The sequence below is a fragment of the Anthonomus grandis genome, chromosome 22 (genome assembly GCF_022605725.1).
Source record: "Anthonomus grandis grandis chromosome 22, icAntGran1.3, whole genome shotgun sequence".
Lineage (NCBI taxonomy): Eukaryota > Metazoa > Arthropoda > Insecta > Coleoptera > Curculionidae > Anthonomus > Anthonomus grandis.
This window is the reverse complement of record NC_065567.1, coordinates 41,299,984-41,323,990: the sequence shown is the minus strand read 5'-3', so window position 1 is coordinate 41,323,990 and position 24,007 is coordinate 41,299,984. Positions and strand designations below refer to the sequence as shown.

The 24,007-nt window shown below is 34.3% G+C and overlaps 1 protein-coding gene across 1 annotated transcript; it reads right to left on the bottom strand.

Moving 5' to 3' along the window:
* Window positions 1-384: 384 nt before the first annotated feature.
* Window positions 385-23,398, bottom strand: LOC126748542 (serine protease snake-like). The gene is made up of 8 exons (XM_050457858.1): window positions 23,139-23,398; window positions 6,028-6,180; window positions 3,990-4,109; window positions 3,578-3,738; window positions 3,397-3,506; window positions 2,318-2,571; window positions 678-853; window positions 385-621 (listed from the first exon to the last, which is right to left on the bottom strand). The coding sequence occupies exons 1-8, from the start codon at window positions 23,194-23,196 to the stop codon at window positions 457-459; spliced, it is 1,197 nt and encodes a 398-aa protein (XP_050313815.1). The 5' UTR covers window positions 23,197-23,398; the 3' UTR covers window positions 385-456.
* Between the last annotated feature and the right edge of the window lie 609 nt (window positions 23,399-24,007).

Genomic DNA, 24,007 nt, shown 5'->3' with positions numbered 1-24,007 from the left:
ACAGGAACAGTCCAACATGTCATTTGCAACTGTGAGGCCTTGTGCCGAATAATATCATGTACCCCTTAAACAATCAATTGATAAAGATTGTGGTCACGTGATCAATGATGCGTGTGTAATGATACATGTGAACTCATCTTTAAGCCTCAATACCAGTGGTGATGCCCTAAATAGATATCAAAACTGCCAAAAGACTTAAATCAATGAGTCGAGAACTAGCAATTTGACGATTTGCACCTTTTCATTTCTTTTCATCTCAATCAAGTCTACACGGGGTACTTAAATAGTAACACCTTAGTTAAAATCAACTTAGTTAAGGAAAAAACTAAAGCATCACATATTTCTTCAAAATCAACAAAATCAAGTCAATTAAAAGTCAACAAATAAAGCATTTTGTAGTTATTATTTTAATATAATAATATTAAATAAAGTACATAAAGTCCTTAAAAAAATCAACTACCAAACAATACTTTCTATCCACTCAATGTATTCCGAAACCCTAGTATATATGGCTGGGATGTTTTCTTGAGCACATAGCTTTCCAAAAGATGTGATTCCCAAAATATAAAATTTGCACATGTTCTCTTTTTCAGTAATAAATAATGGTCCCCCAGAATCTCCCTAAAACGTAAATTCGATTTTATTTATTAATTAAATTTTATGTGCACTTTTTTTACCAAACATGTATCTCTTCCACCCGCAAGATCTCCAGCACAAATCATTGAGTCTATAATACCTCTGGGAATATCTCTACTTGTTGTTATTTCTTTTTTGTAAGCCCTTTGACAAACATTGTTATCGTAGATGCTTAATGGAACTTTTAACAATTTATCGCTGGTAGCGCCAAAATAGTCTGTAAAAGAAATAAATGTATTTCGTTTAAAATAAATACAAATAGATAGATAATATTTTCTATAGGCTCGACAATGTTTTTTCATTAAAAGAAATCTGCCATATAGAACCTCAGTGGGCCTCATTGCTAAACAGGGAAACCCTCTAGTATACAGATGGCTCCAGAATGAACAACAGAACTGGTGCAGGGTTCTGTGATGGGGTTCCATATACCATCAAGGCATTCTCGCTAGGGGAGCACGCTATGTCTTCCAAAAAATCCAAAATTGCGGCCACCGCAATACTGTTGTATCAATCTGCTCGGACAACAAGGCTGACATTAAGGCTATTACGGCCGAAAAGTGAGCTCTAAGCTCGCATTGGAGTGCATAAAGATCCTGGAAGAACTGGTGAAGATACGCTGCAGGGTTCAGCTAGCCTGGGTGCCACTAAGGCTATGGAGGGGAGGTCTATAAAAGACATCTGCTAATTTTAGGCTGATTTGAACCCTCCCTTCCCTTATGTCCGCAAATGTTCGAATTCCACATCCCGTCCTCTCCTATTCAAGTCATTAATTGGAGAGTTTCAAAAAGTGCTAGACTGGGATCTGCGAAACGACTGATAGGCCTCGAACCTTTAATCGGTATAGCCAAATGTGTAGCTGTTCAATTCAACAGTGCTAGGACAAGTGGTCCGGGGATTGACAGAAGCACCTGGCGTAAGATATGCTAAGGCACACATAAATGGGCCCTCTGTCTGTCACACCAAACAACTACTGCGCTTAAACAGATGCGAAATCCGACTATTGACGGGTTTTTTAATCGGACACTGGCATTTAAGACGCCATCTCCACATCATCGGCATTGAGGACAACCCAAAATACCGCTGCTGTTGAGAGGAGGATGAAGCCGTAGTTAGATAAACCACGTGATCGGAGAGTGCACGGAACTCACGCTCACTAGATTGAAATATCGGGTTTAAATACTTCAAAACACCTACACTTTACCCAACGACATTAAGTTTTTCGAACCAGAGAGCCTTAGTGGATTTTCCAAGGCTATTGGCTCCTTGTAACCATCGGTGGGTTACGATAGGTCCATTACGAGACCTACGTGCATAAGAGCCGCTTTGGCTGACCACTGCCTTAGAATTCAAATTCTTATAGCAAAAGCAAACGATTCATTGAAGTTACCATGAAATCAGTTTATTGCATTTGGCGGTTTTGTGGAATATCATTAGCTTTATCATGAAAGGATTCATTATATGAATGTAGACTACAGGAGTTAGTCCAAACAATGAAGTAAGGAACATCAGACAAAGAAAACTGAAGATGAAAATTGTTTAATTATCGTTAGGTAGTCATTTTATATAATTTAGTTCGAACGTTGAAGAAACGTTCAGTCACCGATTATTGGTGTTTTCTGGCTATAGTCCAAAAATGTTCAAATACAAAATAGTTTTTTTTTCATTACGACAATTATATTACCTGTTTGACCCCAACCTGCGGCAAGAACAACTCGCTGAGAAATATCTGGATTTAAATAAAGGCAGGCTGGCCTCACAAATTTTGAAAACTGCACTGTTTGATCTGTAGCTAGTAAAGCAATATCGTGGTATTTAAGAGGATATTTGTAGTTTGGATGATGAATTACTTTAGATACCAGGTAGTCAGCACGGCCATATTCTTCATCTCTACCGATATCCAATGCACCCATCCGAATCCATTTAGGGCCAATCTCTCTGAAATCCATAAAGTAGCATCCATTAATTACTGTTTTTTGGCAAAAAGGAGTTATGAACATTTTACTATTTTTATTAATGTAAGTTACTTGTGCTATTTAAAAGGTCTCTACCCTTTCAATACGTGAATCATCTCTACAATAATTGACAATAGTATTTTTTAAATTGATAATTATTTCATTATTGACGTCGTACCCAGTATATAGTAAGTAACTAATTATTGTATAATTCATAACAACAATATATATTTCACTCTACCTACAACAACAAGTGTTGTAAGGACTTTAAAACGTATTATAACAGTCTCTTTAATAACAAAGCTGATTGTTGAACACCCCAGGTTGATTTATATCTATATATATATTATACTATACGAGATATATATCTTATACTAATGAAATTCATCTTCAAAAGTTCTACTTATTAAGGTATTCAATAATGTTTTTCACCTACAATAATCAGTTAACATATAAAACATTGCGTTTACATACTTCAGTTTCTAGATATTATGTTAAAATATATAATGTTTTAATGGTTATTACGCACAGCCATCACTAATTAAATCAACTATCGTCTAATTCGTTAATAGTTAAAAAGCAACAGTCAACAAACCAGTTAGGATAGAATGATTGCAACTTTATCGGATTGTTTATTAAATTATATTAACTCGTATTTTTTGATTTTCTACTTATTCTGTAGTGTTATTGTTTCAAATACGTAATTATCAAAATATTCGATATAAGTGGAAATCTGATTAGTTATATGAAGATGAATAAACTAGGTCTAATACAAATTTGTATTTAATTCTTAAAATTAATGACTTACTCTCTTGAAACTGTACAGTGAGCTGCTGTCATAACCCACTTATCACTTATAAGTGTTCCACCACATCTCCATTCGACAGCATTATCACTATCTGGGAAACCAATAGCCACCTTAAAATAACGGAAAGCTCTAAAAATATCGTAGAAAAAGGATTTTGTGAATGAGTATATTTGTAACTTACCATAAACGGAAATTCACCTCTAGAAGCAGGCGTCCCACCAACAATAAGGGCAACACTGTTATACTCACATTTCGTTACATTTATATTTATAGGATCCATGTTCGTTACTAAAGGGATAGCTTGAACACTATCTGTTACTGTTTTAGTATATTCAAGGCATTCTACAATGACAGAAAATTTGATTTATCGTATATTTTAATACCCAAGTAAGTAAAAAAAGTGTAAAAATAAATAAAGGAGTGTATACAAATCTAATCTAAATCTAGTAACAAATCTAAATCTATTTATACAAATGTATTTTCTTTGGATGGGTTTCGCTACATTGCTTATATAGAAATAAGAAAAGGTTGCATATATTTTCCAAAGAACAATACATTTTTGCGACACCACTAATATACTAGTATTTATTTACTTTCTTGGCTTTTTCTTCCAACTTGGCTAAAAAAATTTCCTTGAATAACGTTGGGATTATTTCCAGATGGAAGCGATACATCTTCTTCAAAAACTAAATCATTTGGGCTTGCTGGTTCATCTAAAATGGAACAAATAAAAAATGTATTAAGTAAATTACTTAAATAATTGATCAGTGTAAGATTATGCATTAGTTTCACATCCAAGAGTATATAAAAATACTCTTTACAAGAATTTGTTATTTAAATTGGTTAAATACTTTATTAAGAAGATTTCCGGTCATATTCCAGTTTCCGAACTTCAATTTTCCTGAGCAGCCATTTTCCCGAATTGCAATTGTCCCGTTTTTTTCCCCGAACTTTCGTATTCTCGATCAACATTGAATACTATATAGAATACTTCGTAGAAGCACAGAATGTGAATAGTGGTTTCTTCCTCTTTCTCACAACCCCTACATAGCAATGTAACTTTCCCGAGTTTAGACAGGTGTTTCCTACAGGGTGCATCGCCTGTGAGCAGCGCTGATACCTTTCGCAGTTGTTGCCTGGAGTGGCCCAGTATGTTCTCACCCTTCCTGAAAGGCAGGTTGCCCAAAAGTTGTTTGGAGAGTTCCAGCTTTGGCAGTTGTTCCCAATAGTTTTTATTCACAACTTCCAACCAGTGTCTGATACGCCTTTTACAGGTTTTATCGCTGACAAAGCATGTTGGTCTGGGCCTATGAGTCTGTTGTTGGCCTCCTTCTTGCAGCACCATGGTTACCCACATTCTGTGATTCAGAATTATCTTTGGCTATGTTTGAGATCCTCGCAGCAGTCTTGTACAGTATTTGATCTAGTCTCAAACTGTCCTAAAGAATTTATTACTGGTCTCCTGTAATAATTGCGAAGGTTCGGCCCCTTAGCGTCCCATATCAGTGGGACACAGGTCTGGATACCTATTATGTTTGCGTGTAAGTCAGTTGCTTCCAGGCCCAAGTTCAGCGTAAGCTGCCTGGCCGATCTTCTATCGTAGGGCCGCAGTGTACCATACTGAGCAGCCGCCTAGCCTAAGCCGTAAGTAACTTCTGTGCCCAGTGGTCCCTTTCCCTCTTTAATTACCAAAAGTTTGTCTGGCTGTGTGATCTTGGTTTTACCGTTTTTAGTGCCATTCCCTCGAGGTCCTGTATCTTGTCGAATAGGGCATTATGTCCAACTTTCGTTAGGATCGTTGCGCCATTCGACAGTGGCTATAACTTCTTTCAACCGTGAATAAATTTATACTGGAAAAAATTCTATAGTTGTTCGGGAGAAATACCATTCGGTAAAATAATTTTGAGAAAAAAATGTTCTGGAAAATGATCGGTCAAGAAATTGATTTTTCGGGAAATGAGTAGTTCGATTGAACGATTGTTCAACAAAATGACTGCGGGACCAAAGGATCCGGGAAATTGGACCGGAACATATTAGAAAATAAGTTCTACCATAAAAAAAATGATTTTTTTATAATAACCGCACTCGGCGATGAAATAAAAAAAAATAATAAAATTGTAAAAGATTAAACTAATAGTTTGGTATTACATATTTATTTTACCATTAAATATTTACAATTTAATTAATTAGTAAGATAATGTCTTAGAAAAAAAAGTGTGTATAATATGTATTTTAAAAAAGAATGTATCTACAAATATATATGCCTTTTTTCAGAGAAATTTGAATATTAATGATACTAAACTTGGAAAACATAATTGTTTTTATAGACTCTAATTTTTTCGATCCCATATTGTACCGTTAAAAAATATAAAAGCTTTAAATTTCAATTTAGAAATGTTATTTGCGAATATTTTTTACAAATTATCGCGAGACTAATAGATATTTCGTAATACGGTACAAATATCACGAAGAACCATAAAAAAAGATAATTCCTCTTTATTTTAGGTCGTTACCTTGGATCATTTACTGCTTTGAACATTTTTTGGAGCCCTCTTAAGAGCATGAGTGGCATACACTATTTAAGATACTCTGTATATGATATGCAATTATTTTAATGTTCACTTAACTTACCATGGCAGCAAACTACTGGTGTTGTAAGTTCATAAAAACCACAAAGTTTTATGGGAACTTGCCTTTTACTAAGTTCATCTATTCCTGGACAATCAGCATGTATGCGACATACTCCGGTTCCTTCGTTTGCGTTAAGTGTACATTCTTCTCCAACTAAATAAATCAATAATAGTGAGTTATTAGTTAGGTAACCAAGATAAATTGTTAAAAACAATCTCAGGGTAGCTCAGCCACTTTTTTTGAGTCACGTGACGTTTCGACTGTTATCTCAGGCCAGTATCAAGCGTACACTCACAACTTACTCTTGAAACTACTACGTACTTGTTGAAATTACTAACCAATCGAAACGTCGCGTGGTCTACACAAATGTTTAATGTTAAAACAATTTTGTAGACAAAGGTAGTAAAATAATTAAAAAAAAAGCCTTGCGAAATGCGGGAAAAGATGATCTAGACTTGATTTTGAAGGGCAGATGATTGTGCATTTTTTTGCCTTGTACATTTCTAATTTATTACATTTATAACCATTTCTTCCCGCCGTTCTCCTGGACCCTTCCAATAGGTGGTTCTTAAACTTTGATGTGACAATTTCTACATTCTTGGAGGCAAAAACATGTCTTAAAATTAGACACGATATTTAATAGTTCTAGCATAAGAAATCGGTGCAGAATGCAATCCGCCGCGCGTTTACTGTCCGCTTATCAACCGGAAAGTAAGCGAGAAGCGGTGTTGCCATTTATAATGCCTATGTGTAGTCCTCTATTCGCCAATCTGTATACCAATTATCAAAAAAAAAAAAGTTTTTTTTTAAACAGCGTTTACAGCATGTCTTTTTGATCTAATCTTATTTATAGATTAAAAAAAAATTATAAGAGCTGCATAGCTGCATACAGCCCCAAGAGACTATTTCTTTTAAAAACTTTTAAGTTAATTCAGTGTACTTAAATACTTCAATTATGATAAGTTTTGTTATGATATTGGCAACATCGCGAATATAACAGCTATTGGAGATCCGATCTTTGAAGAATAGCAAATCTTCCGGAACCATGGTCTAGCGAATATAATACAAGTAGGGCTTGCCGCCAGGAGTTCCGTTTAAGTCAAAATATTGGCGTGACTTTTAGATCGAGTGTTTTAATTCACACTTAACGAATGGTAAAAAAGGTCCTATATTCTGTATATCTAATATATGTATCTAAAAAGGATCAAATTTATTAAAATATGTGTAAGCAATTTAGTGTGGGTAAGCAAGTTAGTACAATGTTAATGCATGAAAGCAGTTTTACTATGCACAGAATTTTTTTAAAAATTTGGCGACATGGCAATTTTTTAAAAAAATTCTGTGCATAGTAGTGCAATATGTAAAATTACAGGTGAGTCAATAATATTCCACGAATATTTAAGACCGTATTCATTGGATCAAAATATTGAAAAAACTTCCTATAAATCTATGTCGGAAAATGCTTCCCTGCGAAGATACAGGGCATCGAAATTTTAATTAGGTTTAACAATTGGTTTTTATTCAAGTAAACCTTGACAGCGAAGATGAATGGTCACAAACGCAGTTGAGGATTGATGTCCTTGTCTTTAAGTTCTTCGAGAGCGAACAGCCTCTGCTCCAGCTTTGGTAAGAAGACAGGCAAGTATTCATGGTACCTTGGTTTCACCTGATACCGTACAAAGGTTAGCCGATTAGAATTTAACATCTCGTGTAGGGGTAAACCTCGTATAGGTCCTCTATTAGATGCGGGGCATCGAAAGCTGCGCCTGGAGTTTGCTCGAACTCATGCCGATTGGGGCATGGACGAATGGCAAAATGTTCTTTTTACAGACGAGTCTCGTTTTACGACATATTCACCAGACGGACAAAGAGTAGGGAGAATGCCCGGGGAAAGATACTCTCAATGTTGTATCTCTCCTAGAGTGCAATTTGGGGGCGGATGGGTGATTGTGTGGGGTAATATTTTATTGGAAACACTTACAGACCTTGTTACACTTCAAGGAGGTATTACCGCCGATAGAGACCTTAGAGAATGTCTAGAAGAACATGGGGTGCCTTATAAGCCATTTATAGAACATTTTATCTTGATGCACGATAACGCTCGATCGCACATAGTACAAAAAAAATAGATAATATTTAATCAACGCTGACGTTCATGTATTAGCCTGGCCCCCAAGCAGTCCAGATCTCAACACTATTGAGCACTTGTGGAATATACTGGGAAGAAGAGTTAGTCAGAACTATGGCGAGTTTTACACTTTGGCTGCGTTAGAAGAAGCACTGACGAACGAGTGACAATAAATATCCTAAGATGCGATTGCTTCTTTAAATAAGTCTATGCCCGAGAGTTGTTGTTATTCAAGCTCGTGGGGGAAATAACAGATAGAAAAAACGAATAAATCTTAATACCGCCGTTATTCATGTTTTTTTTTAAAAATGTGTTGCTAATAAAGCATTATCGCAGTGTTTCATTTAAGACAGTGCTTTTTCTTTAAAAATACATATATCGGAACGAATCAAAAAACAAGTTATTATGAAAAAATGGGGCTTGATAATCATTATTCGGTTGTGAATTTTTTCCACATTTCCGCATTACAGTACGTATTTACAGACATTGTGACCAAAATAGTATCATAGCGACTCAACAGACAGGATGTACCAGAGGTGCCATGTCATTTCATCAGGGCGAGTTCCCATCCTCTTGAAAGGAAGCTATGATTATCCCTATTCATAAAGGTGGTAGCTTGGACCGACCCTCTAACTTCCGTCCCATATCAATTTTGTCTATTATCTCCAAGGTTCTTGAGCGGCTTGCAAAAAAGTGAATTGTCTCTTTTTTGACCAAATACAATGTGCTGTCCCCTAACCAGTATGGATTTCAGTCATCTAAGGGCACTCAGGATGCCATTTTCAGATTCTTGGAGAGTGTGTATCTATCTATGAATTCCAAGGAGGCTGCAGCATCGGTGTTCTGTGATCTGTCCAAGGCCTTCGATTATGTGGATCATGTAATACTGCTGTCAAAGCTTGATTTTTAGGGATTCAGGGGAGTAGCTTTGGGGTGGTTGAAGTCATACCTGTCTGGTCGCACCCAGAGGGTGGTTGCATCTGGATTTTCGTCAGGAATAACACACCTTAAATGTGGTGTACCTGAAGGGTCAGTGTTTGATCCTATTTTATTTTTATTATACGTTAATGACTTAAGCTCTCTATCACTGACTAGTGGTTCACTTTGCCGATGATACTACAATTCTGTGGCATAATAAAGATCAAAAAGTAGTCAGATCTCTCATAGTAGATGACCTTCACAAAATTAAAAAGTGGTGCATCTACTAATCAGCTTGTATTCAATGTTGATAAGACTTTTGTTCTAGGCTTTAGGTGTAATGTAGAGGGTTTTTTGTTTGATGAGCAGAACCCACTACATGGTGGGGATTATTGTCGATTTCTCGGCCTCTTCATTGATGAGAGTTTAAGGTTTGACAACCACGTTTTGGGCCTCGCTGCTAAACTTTCTTCTGGTTGTTTTGCAGTCAGGGTTGCCAGGCATGAGTTAGGGGGGTTGTTTGCTTGTTCAGTTGATTTCGCTTTAATAGACTCTTATATCCGTTATGGGTTGCCATTTTGGGGTTTGTGCTTCAAGGGACTCCTTAACATCATTTACTCATTTTAACATTTAAAATTAATTATGTATCTGTTGATCAGATTTTTTTTATTATTCTTGTTTTATGTTGGTTCTTGCCTTTTCTTTTTTTCTTTTTTGGTTTTTTCTTTGATTATATAAAATATGCTTCTATGTACAATCAAAATCGATTTTGTATTCTGTTTTTTATCCTGTATCCTGTATAACCAAATAAATACTAGTATTATAAATTCTAGGATTAGGAAGCTTTTAGCACAAGTTTGTAAACTTAGCGAATAAAGTATATTTTGACTTTGACTTAACTTGACTATTCCCTTTAAAATGATGTATCTCATTCATATGTTTCCTAACGTATTATCAACCATCATCAGGAATTTCTTAGTGCGGATCTGACGTTTTTAATTCCTTAAAACTTAAATACTTTTAAATGTTTATTCTTTTCCTCATGATTTAAAATTTAATTAATTAAAAGCTTAAGCTTATTAAACTAGTGGTTATTTGTGATAAACCCGATGAACCCTCATCTAAATGTTAAAAAATGTAGTTTTAAATTATGATACTTATTGATATTATCGGTTCAATCTAGTTGGCTGTGACAGTAGTTGAAGTCTACGTTGTCATGGTACCAAACAAAAACAATATTTTTGACAGAAGTCATCAAGCTTTTGTGCCACTTTTTATTCATGGTAATATTTATTGGATTGGTAATAACGGTCCTATAAATTAGCCCGCAAGATCGCCTGATATAACACCCATGGATTTGTCCATATGTTTTTGTCCAATTGTTTATTAAATATAAATTTATTATAAAGTTAGTCAGATCATTGTTGTAATATTTATTTTTTTAATTACTTCCTATTAATACTGATGTTTAACATTTAGAAATAATGTTATTCAGCAGATGATCACTGAATAAATAAAATGATGACAGTTAAATAAACTGTACACTCTTTAAAGGTTATATTTAAAAAACCAAGTCATTTTGTGTCTAAAATGGAATTATTATTAATATTACCATTTTTATATTATTTTAGCGATCATAAATATTTTAAAATAACAACCAAAAAGATAAACTTTTTACTGTTTTAATAAGTAATTAATTTACAATTTAAAAAAATCATGCCCGCAAATTCCTGATAGTGGCTATTAATGCGTTAAAATGTTGGGAAACATATGAATCAGATACATCATTTTAAAGGGAATAACAAATCCTTTCAAAATAAGTTTGCTTGTCAGGTCTGTGTTTAAAAAAAAAAAGAAGTTGATAGCCGTTGCCAAAATACCAAACGTCATAACAAAAATTGAAGGTGAAGTTTTGTAGAGCACAAGAAATTATAAAACTTTGTAATTAAAAGTAAGTTTCTAACTTCAATACTTCTAGAAATAGTAATTAAATTTGGGGTTTTTTATAAATCACTTTCTAACTCACGAAGTAAAAAACATTTTGCAACGCTGCAAAAGGACTTGAATAAGCATCAAAATTGGATTTTTTTTTTAACCGCGTAATAGCCACACATGACAAATAGGACACCCTGTATAGTCAAGCTAATAAATGTAGATTTTCGGATATAAATGAATACCTAATGGATCAAATTGTAGAGAAGTTTAATTCTGAGTTAAGAAGGAAAATATTAGTTTCAGGTGATAATGTTACCTTAGATATCATAGCTACGGATATCTTACCTATAGATAACTTAGATATTGTCCAGCATTAGGAAAAAATGTTTTAAATGTAGAAAGCAGTTTCGTAGCGCTAGTAATTACAACTGAAAACTAGTTTTAATTAGTTTTAAGCGAAAAAATGCATCCTCGCAATCCAACAATAAAAGATATGAAACGTTCAAACATAATAACGATAATACATTAGAGTATAAAAGTAATGACGATCACGAATATGTTTTTCATCTCGATGACGATACTCAGATTCCGGGTATTATAGGTTTGGTAGAAATACAAATGCTTATCGATTCTAGTAATAAAAATAATTTGATTTCCGATAAACCCTGGGTTTACTTGAATTAAAATAAAGAAAAAGTATTCAACCAAATTAAGAAATTAGATAAGGTATTTTTAGTACATGGTTTGGTTTATTTGAAGCAGAAATACGTATGAAATTGGTCGAAATAAAAATGTCGCCACATTTTATGTTATAAAAATAGGACAAATAATCTAATTGGAAAAAAACAGCGACCGCGTTGGGTATTTTAAAAATTGGTCCTCATGTTAATGTCGTAGAATATTTTCCTAAATTTAAAAATGTACTAATTTATATTCCTGTTGACGAGTCTGTAACTCCAGTAGTCCAAGCCTTATCGTCGAATACCAGTTCCGTTGGAAGCAAAGTCAAAGCTAAACTTCTGGAATTAGTAGAATCTGATATTATAGAAGCTGTAAATGAACTATCTAAGTGAGTTTCGCCTATGGTGCCAATCTTAAAAGGAAAAAGTAAGCTCCGAATTTGCATTGACATGAGGAGAGCCAACAAAGCCATAATGAGGGAAAACCATCCATTGCCTACTATAGATGAAGGGTACAGGTTAAAAAGGGGGAATGTCAAAAATCGTTGATTTTCAGGAAATCAATTTCTAATTTTAAAACCCAATAACTTATTATTTTATTACTTTGTATTGAATGTATTAATGGATTTAGTTTGAAAAAGTTTAAAGGAAAATACAGATAACTGTCTCTTATAATAAACATCATTTGTGCTAATTTGTTGGGCAGTTGGGCACTGGCAGATTTTTAGCAAAATCTATGCATATTGCTTCTTTGTTCTCATTTACCCGACTAGATAATTTTGCAGCCTTTTTTCTTGAATAAAACACTTCAGCTTTATGCTTGTGAAGTAGATTTTCCTGTTGGAGGGTAGTGATTTTGCCATCTAGTTGTTTTTTTTCTATGGCATTTTCTGACACATTCTTCATTTTGGCTTCTACGGACCTAATATTTGCCAAGTATTCGTCACAGATACTGCACGTATCCGACCTTGGGTAACCAAATGAAATGTTGAAGTCTCGTGAGAAAATAGATCTATATGTTTCATATGACACACAATATTTTTGATCTGTAACGAATTTGTACATATTGTACATTTTTCTGATATTTAAATCTTCGGGCAGGTAGGTTTTTGAAGAATCCTTTAGGCTGTAATGGCTTTGTCGTCCTTTGAAAGAACTAATATGATTGACTACTAGATATTTAACTTCCTAGCTTGAGAGGCCTATTTAAGTGTTTTCCTCGTTTATCAATTGGGGCGCTACCAATCATTTTTAAAGATTTCTGGAGAATTTCAAGCTTTTTTTTGGTTATACCATGTAAGGAAAGAAAAGTCTTAAAACAAACTGGTACTTCTGTTGTCTCACCATCTAAAGAGATTCTGAAACGATAAGCAAATGAACTCTCATGTAATCTTGCGACCTCTTCTGCGTTACGTGGACGTCGCTTTTGTACAGGACAGACACTAACAAGTCCACACAAATAGATGTTTTGCTCATCCACGGATTTTAATAAATTAAACTCACTTATTATCTTTTGTCTTGCACTAAGTGGAACTTTATCATAACACTTGAGACGTTTACATTGGCAGTCGCTTCCTGTCACGTGGCTTTGTAGGTTAAGTTTTTTAGAAACATCGGTTAGTCTTCCGTAACTTTTTCTCTTTTTTCCCTGAACTGGCATAATAACAAAGTCTTCACTGTCACTGACCTTGGATTCATTTTATACTGTTTATTAGCACTACAATATTAAAATACGACTTGCACTTATATTTCCAGTTAGTTTGACGAACAATAAATAAATACCAGAACCGGTAAACACAATCAGAAAATAAAAGTAACTGCAGTCAAGAGAGCCTTCTGACAGTTCCTGAATAACGTGCATTTGTGACGTTCCCCCTTCTTAGCATGTGGCGCGCGGACTCTCCTCCTTTTTAGCCAGTACAGCTTAATTTAAATTGTCGATATCTGGCGACCCTTCCCTTTTTTCGCCTGTATAATGTTACTAGGTGATACTTCTGTCTATTAAAAGTTGAACAGCTCAAAATGAGCAAAAAGTGACATTCCCTCTTTTTAGCCTGTGCCCTTCAGATGTACTTCTACCAAATTTTAGGGATGCCAAAGTTTGCTCTAGACTGGATATGAGAAATGCATTTCATCAGATAGAACTCAAAACAAAAAAAAGTAGATGTATTACAACATTCATAACCAGCAAGGCTTTATATCGTTATAAACCTTTAATGTTTGGTATAGCGTGTGCTCCAGAGATATTTCAAGAAACTTTAGAACGAATTCTTGGTGGATGTGAGGGCACAAAAAATTTTGTTGACGATATAGTAATATTTGGAAAAAAAGATGAAGAACATGACGAACGATTAAAGAAGAGGTTAGCAACAGAAAATAATATTGATAAAATAATTTAATACGGATTTCGAAAATAATTTGTCTGGGTGATACACTAAATTCACAGAGTGTTACAGCTCTAGTAATATTATCGTTTCGGAAGTGAAACACTATAGAAGAAATTGAAAGTCTTCTGAGGGGACTAATAAATCATGTTGGTAAATGGATTCCAAATCTCCCTACACTGACAGAGTCGTTTAGAACGTTTTTGTGACTACCATTAACAAAACAAGAAAAAATTCAAAAATATGGGACGACAAAATAAGGGAGCTCATTTAAAAAACTAAAAGGATACTCCACAATGATAGTTAAAAGGCGGACAGAAAATCCTAAGCTGCGGACACCGGAATACAACTGTATCAATATGCTCGGACAGCAGAGCTGCCATTAAGGCTATCACGGCCGCAAAGGTAAGCTCCAAGCTTGTACTAGAGTGCATAAAAGTCCTGAAAAAACTGATGCAGGTTGGCTGCAGGATCCAGCTCGTCTGGATACCTGGCCACGCAGGCCATGCAGGTAATGAGGAAGCGGACTCTCTTGCCAGACTGGGATCCGCGAATGTGCCGATGGGGCCGGAACCCATAGTTGGTATCGCCAAATGCGTTGCGGTCGCGTCAATGAAGGGTCTGCTGGACAAGTGGACCCACCGAAGATGGACTGAGTCCCCTGGTATGAGACAGGCCAAAGCGCACATAGGTGGGCCCTCTGCCTGTCTCACCAAAAATCTACTACGCCTAAAAAGACGCAAAATTCGGCTAGTGACAGGTCTTTTAACCAGTTACTGGCACTTAAGAAGCCATCTCCATACTATCGGTATTGTAGACAACCCGGAATGCTGATGGTGCTGTGAGGAGGATGAAACCGTTGACATGTAGTCGGGGAGTGCCCAGCACTCAGTTCAAATACTTGGGTAACACTTTTAGTGTACCGAGTGACTTTAAGTCCTTCAGACCAGAGAGCCTTATCGGTTTCTCTAAGGCCGTTGGGCTCTGGTAACCCCCGGTGAGGCATGACGGGTCCATTAGGAGACCTATATGCACAACTGCCTTGGCAGCCCACTGTTTCGACAATTCAAGGATAGTCCACATAAGAACATTGGGATATTTCAATTAAAATGAAAGATGCTAGCAGAAAGATGCAGATGCTAGCCCAGTCGGATGATATAAATAAATATTAAGGGACACTCGCATTAGTCTGAGCGGTAGAACACTTTACAGTTTATCTATACGGAAACGACTCATTCGAATTAATTACTGATCATACGCCGTTAGAAATAATTTTTCACCCAAAATCAAGACCATGTGCAACAATTGAAAGATGGGTGTTTTGGTTGCAATCCTAACTTTAGAGTTGCATAATATTGCACAAGCTATTCCTAGGTTTTGTGTGCAATAAAGACCTATTTAAGAATTCGAGGAAGAACACTTTAACAAATTATCAAATAATCTCGACCAGTAGCAGTTCCATTAAAAGATATTAGGGCACATTCCAAAATGGATTATGGAATTCGTAAAGTATGGGACGGGTTGATTACAAATATTTGGGATGAGAGCATTAAGTAATATAAGATCCTATAAACCTAACTTGTTTCAAGACAATATGCTACTTAGATGAATGGGAATTATCATACCTAGAAAACTATACGTTACACGTTAGTTTCGACTGTCTTATTATCAAATCCGATTAAAAAAAGAGAACTTCCACAAGAAGCTTGGATTGATGTAGCGATTAATTTCATAAGACCATTCTCAGTACTGGAGAGTACTGAGAATACCCAACTGGAGAGTACTTATTTATAGACTATTTTAGTCTACGATGAAATCAAAATCACACGGGACATATCAACCAGTTATACTGTAAAAACATTGCAAGATATATTTTCTCGTTTAGAAAATCCATTGTCTATAGCCACAGATCATGGGAGGCAATTTACAAGTGCTGAATTTAAGAAGTTCTGCAAAGAAAGATGCATAAATTTATCCCGTTGTATTCCTTATCAGCCCCAGCAAAATGGGGACGTTAAGAGCCAAGACATTCTAAAACGCTTGAAAATTAATTAAGTATTAAAGAAAGATTGGAAATAAGAACTAATGGATTATTTAATGATGTATAATAGTACACCACATACCATCACAGGAAAATTGCTATATTATACATATGCATATATTATACGTATATACATATGAATGGAGCTAAAGAAGTTTTTTCTTCAGTCGTGTGGTGTCTTTTTTTTGTTTTTTGTTACTTCTACAAGTAAGATTGCCCATATTAGAGACAGTAAACATTCTATAATAAGCAAGGAGGTTAAAGACAAGGATCAAAGGGAAAAAAAGAGAAATAAATAAATTACGCTGATAAAAAATTAAGGCTTAAAGAAGGAACTAAGTAGAGAATAAAGTAATACCTTTATATTATCCAGTAACTCAGACAATGATAGATGACGAAGAAGGAGATGTAGGGCTAAAGAATGATAATACTGGAGAGGAAGTACGACGTAATAATATATATTTGAAAAAGGTTGAAGGCACGTGAAAATCTTTAAATAACGATACGGATAGTAAAAATCCAAATATAAAATTAAAAAAACTGTTTATTAATAATATAAACTGTTTAATATATATTATTGATAATTTATGAATAAAGAGATGCGGAATCAGACACCGAAAAATAACATGAACAAAATCGGGTTTTGGTCGAGATATAAAATTGACGAGGATTCGTTTCAGCATGTGAAAGCAAATAAATAATTTTATATAAAGATTCTAATAGTATAATTAATAACTCCAGAGTCAGAGCGAATTGTGGCTTTTCTGACATAAGGAATATTTACAAATTTGGTCGTCAAGAAAAAGAAAACTCCTCCAATCTCCGTAAAACTTGTCAGTTCGCTTCTAAACACTGTCAGAACCGACATTCGTAAAAATGAGACAAATATATGTAAATCTCAGGGTTATATTTCCGAAGAAAACTAAAGAAATAAGCGTCTAAAACCTCATTTAAAGCTATCACGAGAAAATAACCAAACGGCTTATATTAAGAAAAACACCTTTTACGTAAACAGGCAAGCTTATACTATTAAAGATGTTAAAACTAAATCAAACAGAGACGCAATGTCCAATACCCAGCAACCTCTAGCGAATTAACGCTCGGAAGCTATCAACCCGACAACGCAGATACGTTTCAAAATTCAAATTATAAAAAGTGTAAGCACTGATTGAATAATAGTCTAGCCTATTATTCAATCAACAGTGTAAGTCTTCTTAGGCATCATCCGATATCCGACAAAGAATATCCGACCAATCGCCGGACAAGCCAAAACACAGCCAAAACTATATATAAGGTCAAAAGTTAGTCCTGATCTCAAAACAGAACTCCGATCTCAAAACAGAAAGTGAAGCATCAAATTTTTAGGATTTAATCTCAAGGAAGAGTAAATTTACGTATGAGGGCCATCAGATCATTTTGACTCGAATTCTTTAGGGATATATATGCGAATGAGTATTGATTTAATACTAATCAACAGCGTTTGAAAATCAAAATGATAAATAGAATGACTTCCCAAAACTCGCCTTATGTGATGTCTGAAATGAAACTCCCTCTTCCCAAATTCCTCCAAAATAAGAGGAGTTGGCAGGAAAGAAATGCCATTTAATACTTAGATTTGCCGCAAAGGCAACAATATTTTGGCTATTCGTAAAAAATTCGTTTATATCCTTCAGCTCTTTGTGTGCTCCGATAAAATTAGTGCCATTATCAGAAAATATTTTGGATGGCCTACTTATAAATCGATTGAAAGCTTAAAGGAAATCCGCGTATGTTAATGATAAAATAAGTTCCAAATGAATCGCTCGTGTAATAAAACAAATAACCAGAGTCACCCAACACTTGACGGCTTTGAAATCTTTACCCGGCCTCTGTTTCATGACAAACGGTCCCGCGTAATAAATTGCCACAACTGAGAATGGTGTCATTGGCCGCAGACGCATCGCAGGTAAATCCCCCATGATAGGATTCATTTTCTTGTGACTATATCTAAAACACATTTGACAGTTTTTTACCATTTTTTGGGCGAGATTCCTATCTATTATAGGACAAAACACCTCACGAATATTGCAAAGAGTTAGTCGATTAGGGGTTAGTTAGCATAATGGGGTATTTCTTCGAATATAGAAAATCTGAATTGTGTAACCACCCACCTACGCGTAAGATTTTATTAATTTGATCATAAATTAATACAACCTTAATACTTTGCTATTATTGCGTAAAAAAACTTTCTTTCTAAGATATTAATTTCGCTAGAAAATGATTCTGCTTGAGCAGTCTATATTAGTAGTAAGAAAGCAAAATCTCAATAAAAAAATATATATTTAGTCTAACATTACTTTAAAATATTATTATATATATTAATATTTAATCTAAAATATTAATGTGGAAATATTTTTTGCAAAATATTCTTTTAGACCTTTGAATTAGTGTGTTTATCATAATGGACATAATACCTACGTCAAAAAACCAATTTCAAATTTTAACGGTTTTCGCAGTAGGCTTACGTTTAGTTTTCTTTTTAAATAATATTATAATACGCAATGGATGTACCTTCAACCAGTAAACCAAAGAAATGGAACCAGCCTATGACAGAAAAAAAACCTTTAGATTGTCTAATGAATGACGATAATTTTGAAAGAATGGGATGAGGAAACTAATTTTACTCGAGTTTTAAGAGAACTTGATGATGATATTATACACGATTTAGAAATAACAGAGAACAAAATTACGATCAAATAAGACAACCAGAAGAGAATGAAAATGACGACAAAACAGGACATGAAGAAAACGAAAATATAAATGTGAAAGAGATTGCGAATAGGAGAAAAGAATTTTATAAATTTCGTAGTTTTACCGACAAAAAGAATATCATATGGAATAACGGCATCCATAATCAAGTACGATCAGTCAAAAGATTTATACCCGAGCCTATACATGAATTACTTGCTCCCATAATTTTTTTTTCAACAATTGTCAGAAAAAACCAATTTGTATGCAAACCAAAAAACCGTTGCTCTATTTTCTCCAACATGCAAAGAAGAAATGAAATGATTTATTCATATTGTTACGAATCAAATTACTGACATTTCCATAATAAGAGATAACGTGACTTTTAACCGGTTCTCGTGTTGCGAATTGCACAGTACAATACATTCAGCTGATATTACAGCAAGAGATGACAATCCAGGTGGTTTATGGAAAGTCAGGAATATTAACTAATGCGATTAGAAACCGTTGTTTGGAACTTGAACTAGAAACAAATGTTTGTCTGGACGAACAAATTATTCCTTTCAAAGGACAACTAAATATCAAACAATATTTTCCAAATAAGCCTAAAAAGTGATTTATGGATTTTGGCAAGCGCCAAAGTGGGATAATTTACGACTTTATCATATACCAAGGGTCAGAAACTGAAATAAAAGATTCTCACGATTTTGCCATCAGTTTTTAGATACATTTGTTGAGATTTTTTTAAATCATTTTGTAAAGTAGCATTTTTCAATTAGGAGTAAAACAAACTGTTGTTTTTTCTCGTAATTTCAAAAGACCCTGTAGGAAAATTAAGGTGTATGATTCTGTTTACATACTGCTCCTTGTAATCTTTTATGTATTCTAAACATTTCGATTTTTGATTCATTCCATTATCTCATTTCTGCTGCGAGCTGCAAATTTTTTATTAAAACGCTGATTTGAAGCTTATTTTTAGATAAGAGTTTTCGGTTAAAAATTATCGACGTTGGCTAAGGACGCAATTAATGTGACATAAAGTTTGACAGTGTCACTATTATAATTTGTTGTGTTTTAATATGGTATTAACTCCAGCAGACGTGGGTAGAATTGTTGCGTTAATAGAGGATGGCCGTAGAAAAGGTTATATCGCCCGTACTCTGAGATTTCCGCGGTCTACAGTTCGAGATGCCTGGAAGGTATTTACAGACGGGAATTTTTACTAGACGACAAGGCTCTGGCAGAAAGAGAATGACCACTGCAGCTGATGATCACTTTGTCACCATTAGTTCTTTAAGAGATCGAAGATCTACTGCTGTGTGTCTAAAAAATGACTTGCGAATACTTCATGGAGTAAGTGTAAGTGAAAGAACGATACGTAGAAGATTAGCAGAAGCTAGACTTTATTCACGAAGGTCAGCAAGATGTCCACAATTACTTTCTCGGCATCGACAACACCGACTAAGGTTTGCAAGATCGCATTTTGACTGGACTCTAGAACAGTGGGCAAACGTACTATTCACAGATGAATCCAGGATTTGTTTAAGGACGCCGGATGGTCGTGAGCGGGTATACAGATGTAGAAATGAAAGATATGTGGACTGCACCATTTCAGAACAAATCTCATATCGTGGCGGTTCAGTCATGATTTGGGCGGGTATTTCTACCGAAGCACGCACCAATCTTGTATTTATTGAAAATGGAGCTCTAACCGCCTACCGTTACATTGAGGAAATCCTTCAAGAAGTTGTTGTCCCATTTGCTCCATTCATTGGGAACCAATTTACATTAATGCATGATATTGCTAGACCTCACGTTGCACATGTAGTGAGCGAATATCTGGATGAAGTTGGACTCCCAAGATTGAAATGACCCGCATGTAGACCGGATCTCAACCCAATAGAATATTTTTGGGATCAACTTAAAAGCGCCGTTCGTCGTCGTCCTGTAGAACCACAAACCTTGCAAGACTTACGACTAGCGCTGATCGAAGAATATGAGACTATTCCTCAAGAAAGAATAAGGAACCTAATTCATTCGATGCCGCGAAGACTGCAAGCTGTTATTGCTGCGAGAGGAGGAAATACACGCTATTAAAATTGTTTTTTTTTTATTAACTTTATGATATACCTAGTGTTTGTTTCTCCTAATAAAAATACGCTTTAAATCAGCGTTTTAATAAAAAATTTGCAGCTCGCAGCAGAAATGAGATAATGGAATGAATCAAAAATCGAAATGTTTAGAATACATCAAAGATTACAAGGAACAGTATGTAAAACGAATTATCCACCTTTATTTTCCTACAGGGTCTTTTGAAATTACGAGAAAAAACAACAGTTTGTTTTATTTCTGTATAATATAGCCTAATCGAAAAATGCTACTTTACAAAATGATTTTAAAAAATCACAACAAATGTATCTAAAAACTGATGGCAAAATCGTGAGAATCTGATAAAAAATAAAAAATTTATAAAACGTCAAACTTGGCCAATATTTCAGGGTGGCGGAATTTTGTGCCGGCGAGTGTATATATGGTCTTCATTTCGATAATTACTTAAGCAACTACAATTTGTTTACAGCAAATCTATAATGGCTGTAATACGCGTAACAAATAACAAATTTGCTGGGGTAAAACTGGAAAGCGATAAGGAATTAAAACTCAAAGGTAGAAGCAGTTTTGATGTTGCAGTTAGTACTGATAATATAGTTGACAACAAAGTGGTATTGGTTGCTTCAAATTTAGTTGCAGAAGGAAAATTACATATGTATTTGCAAGAGGTGGGATAAGGCATCTAAAAATTATAATGATGTCCCACGCCCAGAGTCTATAAAACTCTACAATGCAAATATGGGGGGGGGGTTAACAAATTATATTTTTTACTGAGTATATATAGGTCTTATCGACGCTCCAGAAAATGCTACAGTAAGCATGATTAACTATGCTTTGGATATGGCGGCAGCAAATTCGTGGCTTGAATATAAAAAACAAGCTCTCCAACTAGGAACAAACAAAATATTGGATTTATGGGCATTTAGAATGAATATTGCGCAACATTTAATTCTCCACAAAGATCTTATTAAGAGAGTGAGTGAGAGACCAAGTGAAAGTGATAATATACCCCAAAGACCCAATAAGAAAACAGCTATACTCATGGCAAAGGTATGATAATTATGGGCATTTTCCTGAAATAGATAATAATAAAAACAGTACAAGATGTAAATTTGAAAGTTGTAAAGGAAAATCTAGGATTTATTGCGTAAATTGTAACGTTCACTTGTGTTTTGTAAGTGGCAGAAACTGTTTTCATAATTTTCATACTCACTAATTAGGCCCATCATTCGCATGTTCCTAATTTTTATTAATATATAAGTATTAAAAATATAAACTTTACTAAAAAATACCTTTTTTTTTAAATTAAAGTTTTTTTGCACACATCTGTTTTCTCTGGTAAAATTTCTATACTAAGTCATAGATAAAATATATAGATAAAAGGAGTTTCAAATTGGCCTATTATTCCTTGTACTTAATTTCAGAATTTTTTGATCATCAAGAAAAAGTTGTGACTGAAAGGGTTAAAGAAACAGGTATATTTAATATATCAAAACTTATAGCAGACACGCTTTTTTGAACCTAGCGTATTATATTGTTTTTTTTCGGTAACAATAACCTTACACTTTGTGTCTTTAATTGATTGAGGTTTTATTAATTGATAGTTTTGCATCTTTAAAAAATTTGTAAATTTTACTAAATATTGATCCATCATGGGTGCCAAAAGAAATTGTATGTTCTAAAGAGCTGGAATACTTTTGCTGTAAAGGAATTGATATAGTATTATATTGTGATTAGTATAAAAATGTCCATGATGTACTTTACCGCCAAATTTTAAAAGAACAGAAATTTAAAAAAAAAATTGTCTCTTCGATTTTCTCAGAACTATCGAATTCTAAACAAACTTCAAAGAAAAGATCAACAATCATGCTGTTTACTTCTATATAATCACTAATAAGATGTGCTTAGATTTTTTAGTTTTTTTTGTAGCAAAAACAAATTTTCTTATTGTATAATTCAAAAAATAAAAAATTACTTGAAAATTCTATTACACCCTATAGAATTACACCCTATGTCATAAGTTTTTTTTCGTTCAATCTGGACTTTCAACATCTTATAAATATTAAAAAAATCTTAGAAGGCTAATGAAAATTCAATACTGTTCTTCCTGTCTTTTAATACACAAGTTCGATACTTTGGATTATATAAAAATTGGTATTCTGTACTGTATATTTTAAATGAATACGTACCTTCTTGGCAGAATATCAATTTAAGCCCTACCACCAATGCGAGGCACTTTAATAGCATACTGTTCTTAGCTTAAATGGGAGAATATGAACATAATATTATGTAGCCAAGGCAAACAAATTACAAGTCACTGATAACAAAAAATAATTGAACTTCTCACAAATAGGCACGACTGTGAAAACAATAAGAGAATCACTATGCAAAATTACAACATGTTTATTTTCCTGTGGTCACGATACTATAGATCTGATGTATTGAATAAATCGGAAATTCCCAAGCGAGGACGCGCACACGCGGTTGGTAATGAAACCATTGGTAATGTCATGAACTTGTAGAAAGTCACTTCGGCACGTTATTAATTTATATTTAAAACACAATTACAAGGTATAAGTTTTAAGAGCCCGTGTATTTTTTAAGGCACCGGGTACGTAATATGTATATCTCACACCATGGGTGTCAGCGCCTTCTTCCTTGAAATCTGAGATGACAATCCTAATATTGTAATATAATATTTTTCTGTTCCTTAAACATTTTAGGACAGGGATAATGTCAATCAGTCAAAAGGTTAAATACCCTAATTATTTTATCAAAGATCTTATAAATAAAATTAACCTAAAAAATAAACTCCATAAATTAATTAAAGCAGCAACAATTAATGCTTCTCAGTATAACATAGTATAGTTTTTATCTAGAAAATAAAGTGAAACATCAAACTCTGACAATGAACAGCTTTCAAAGAAAAACTGAACTTGACATTAACATTAATTCTTATAAATTTTCGAGTCACATAAAATCTAAATCAAAAAATGGTATTCCTGGAGAAATGAATTTTAATAATATATACAGGGTGTTCCGTTGATCATGTTACAAA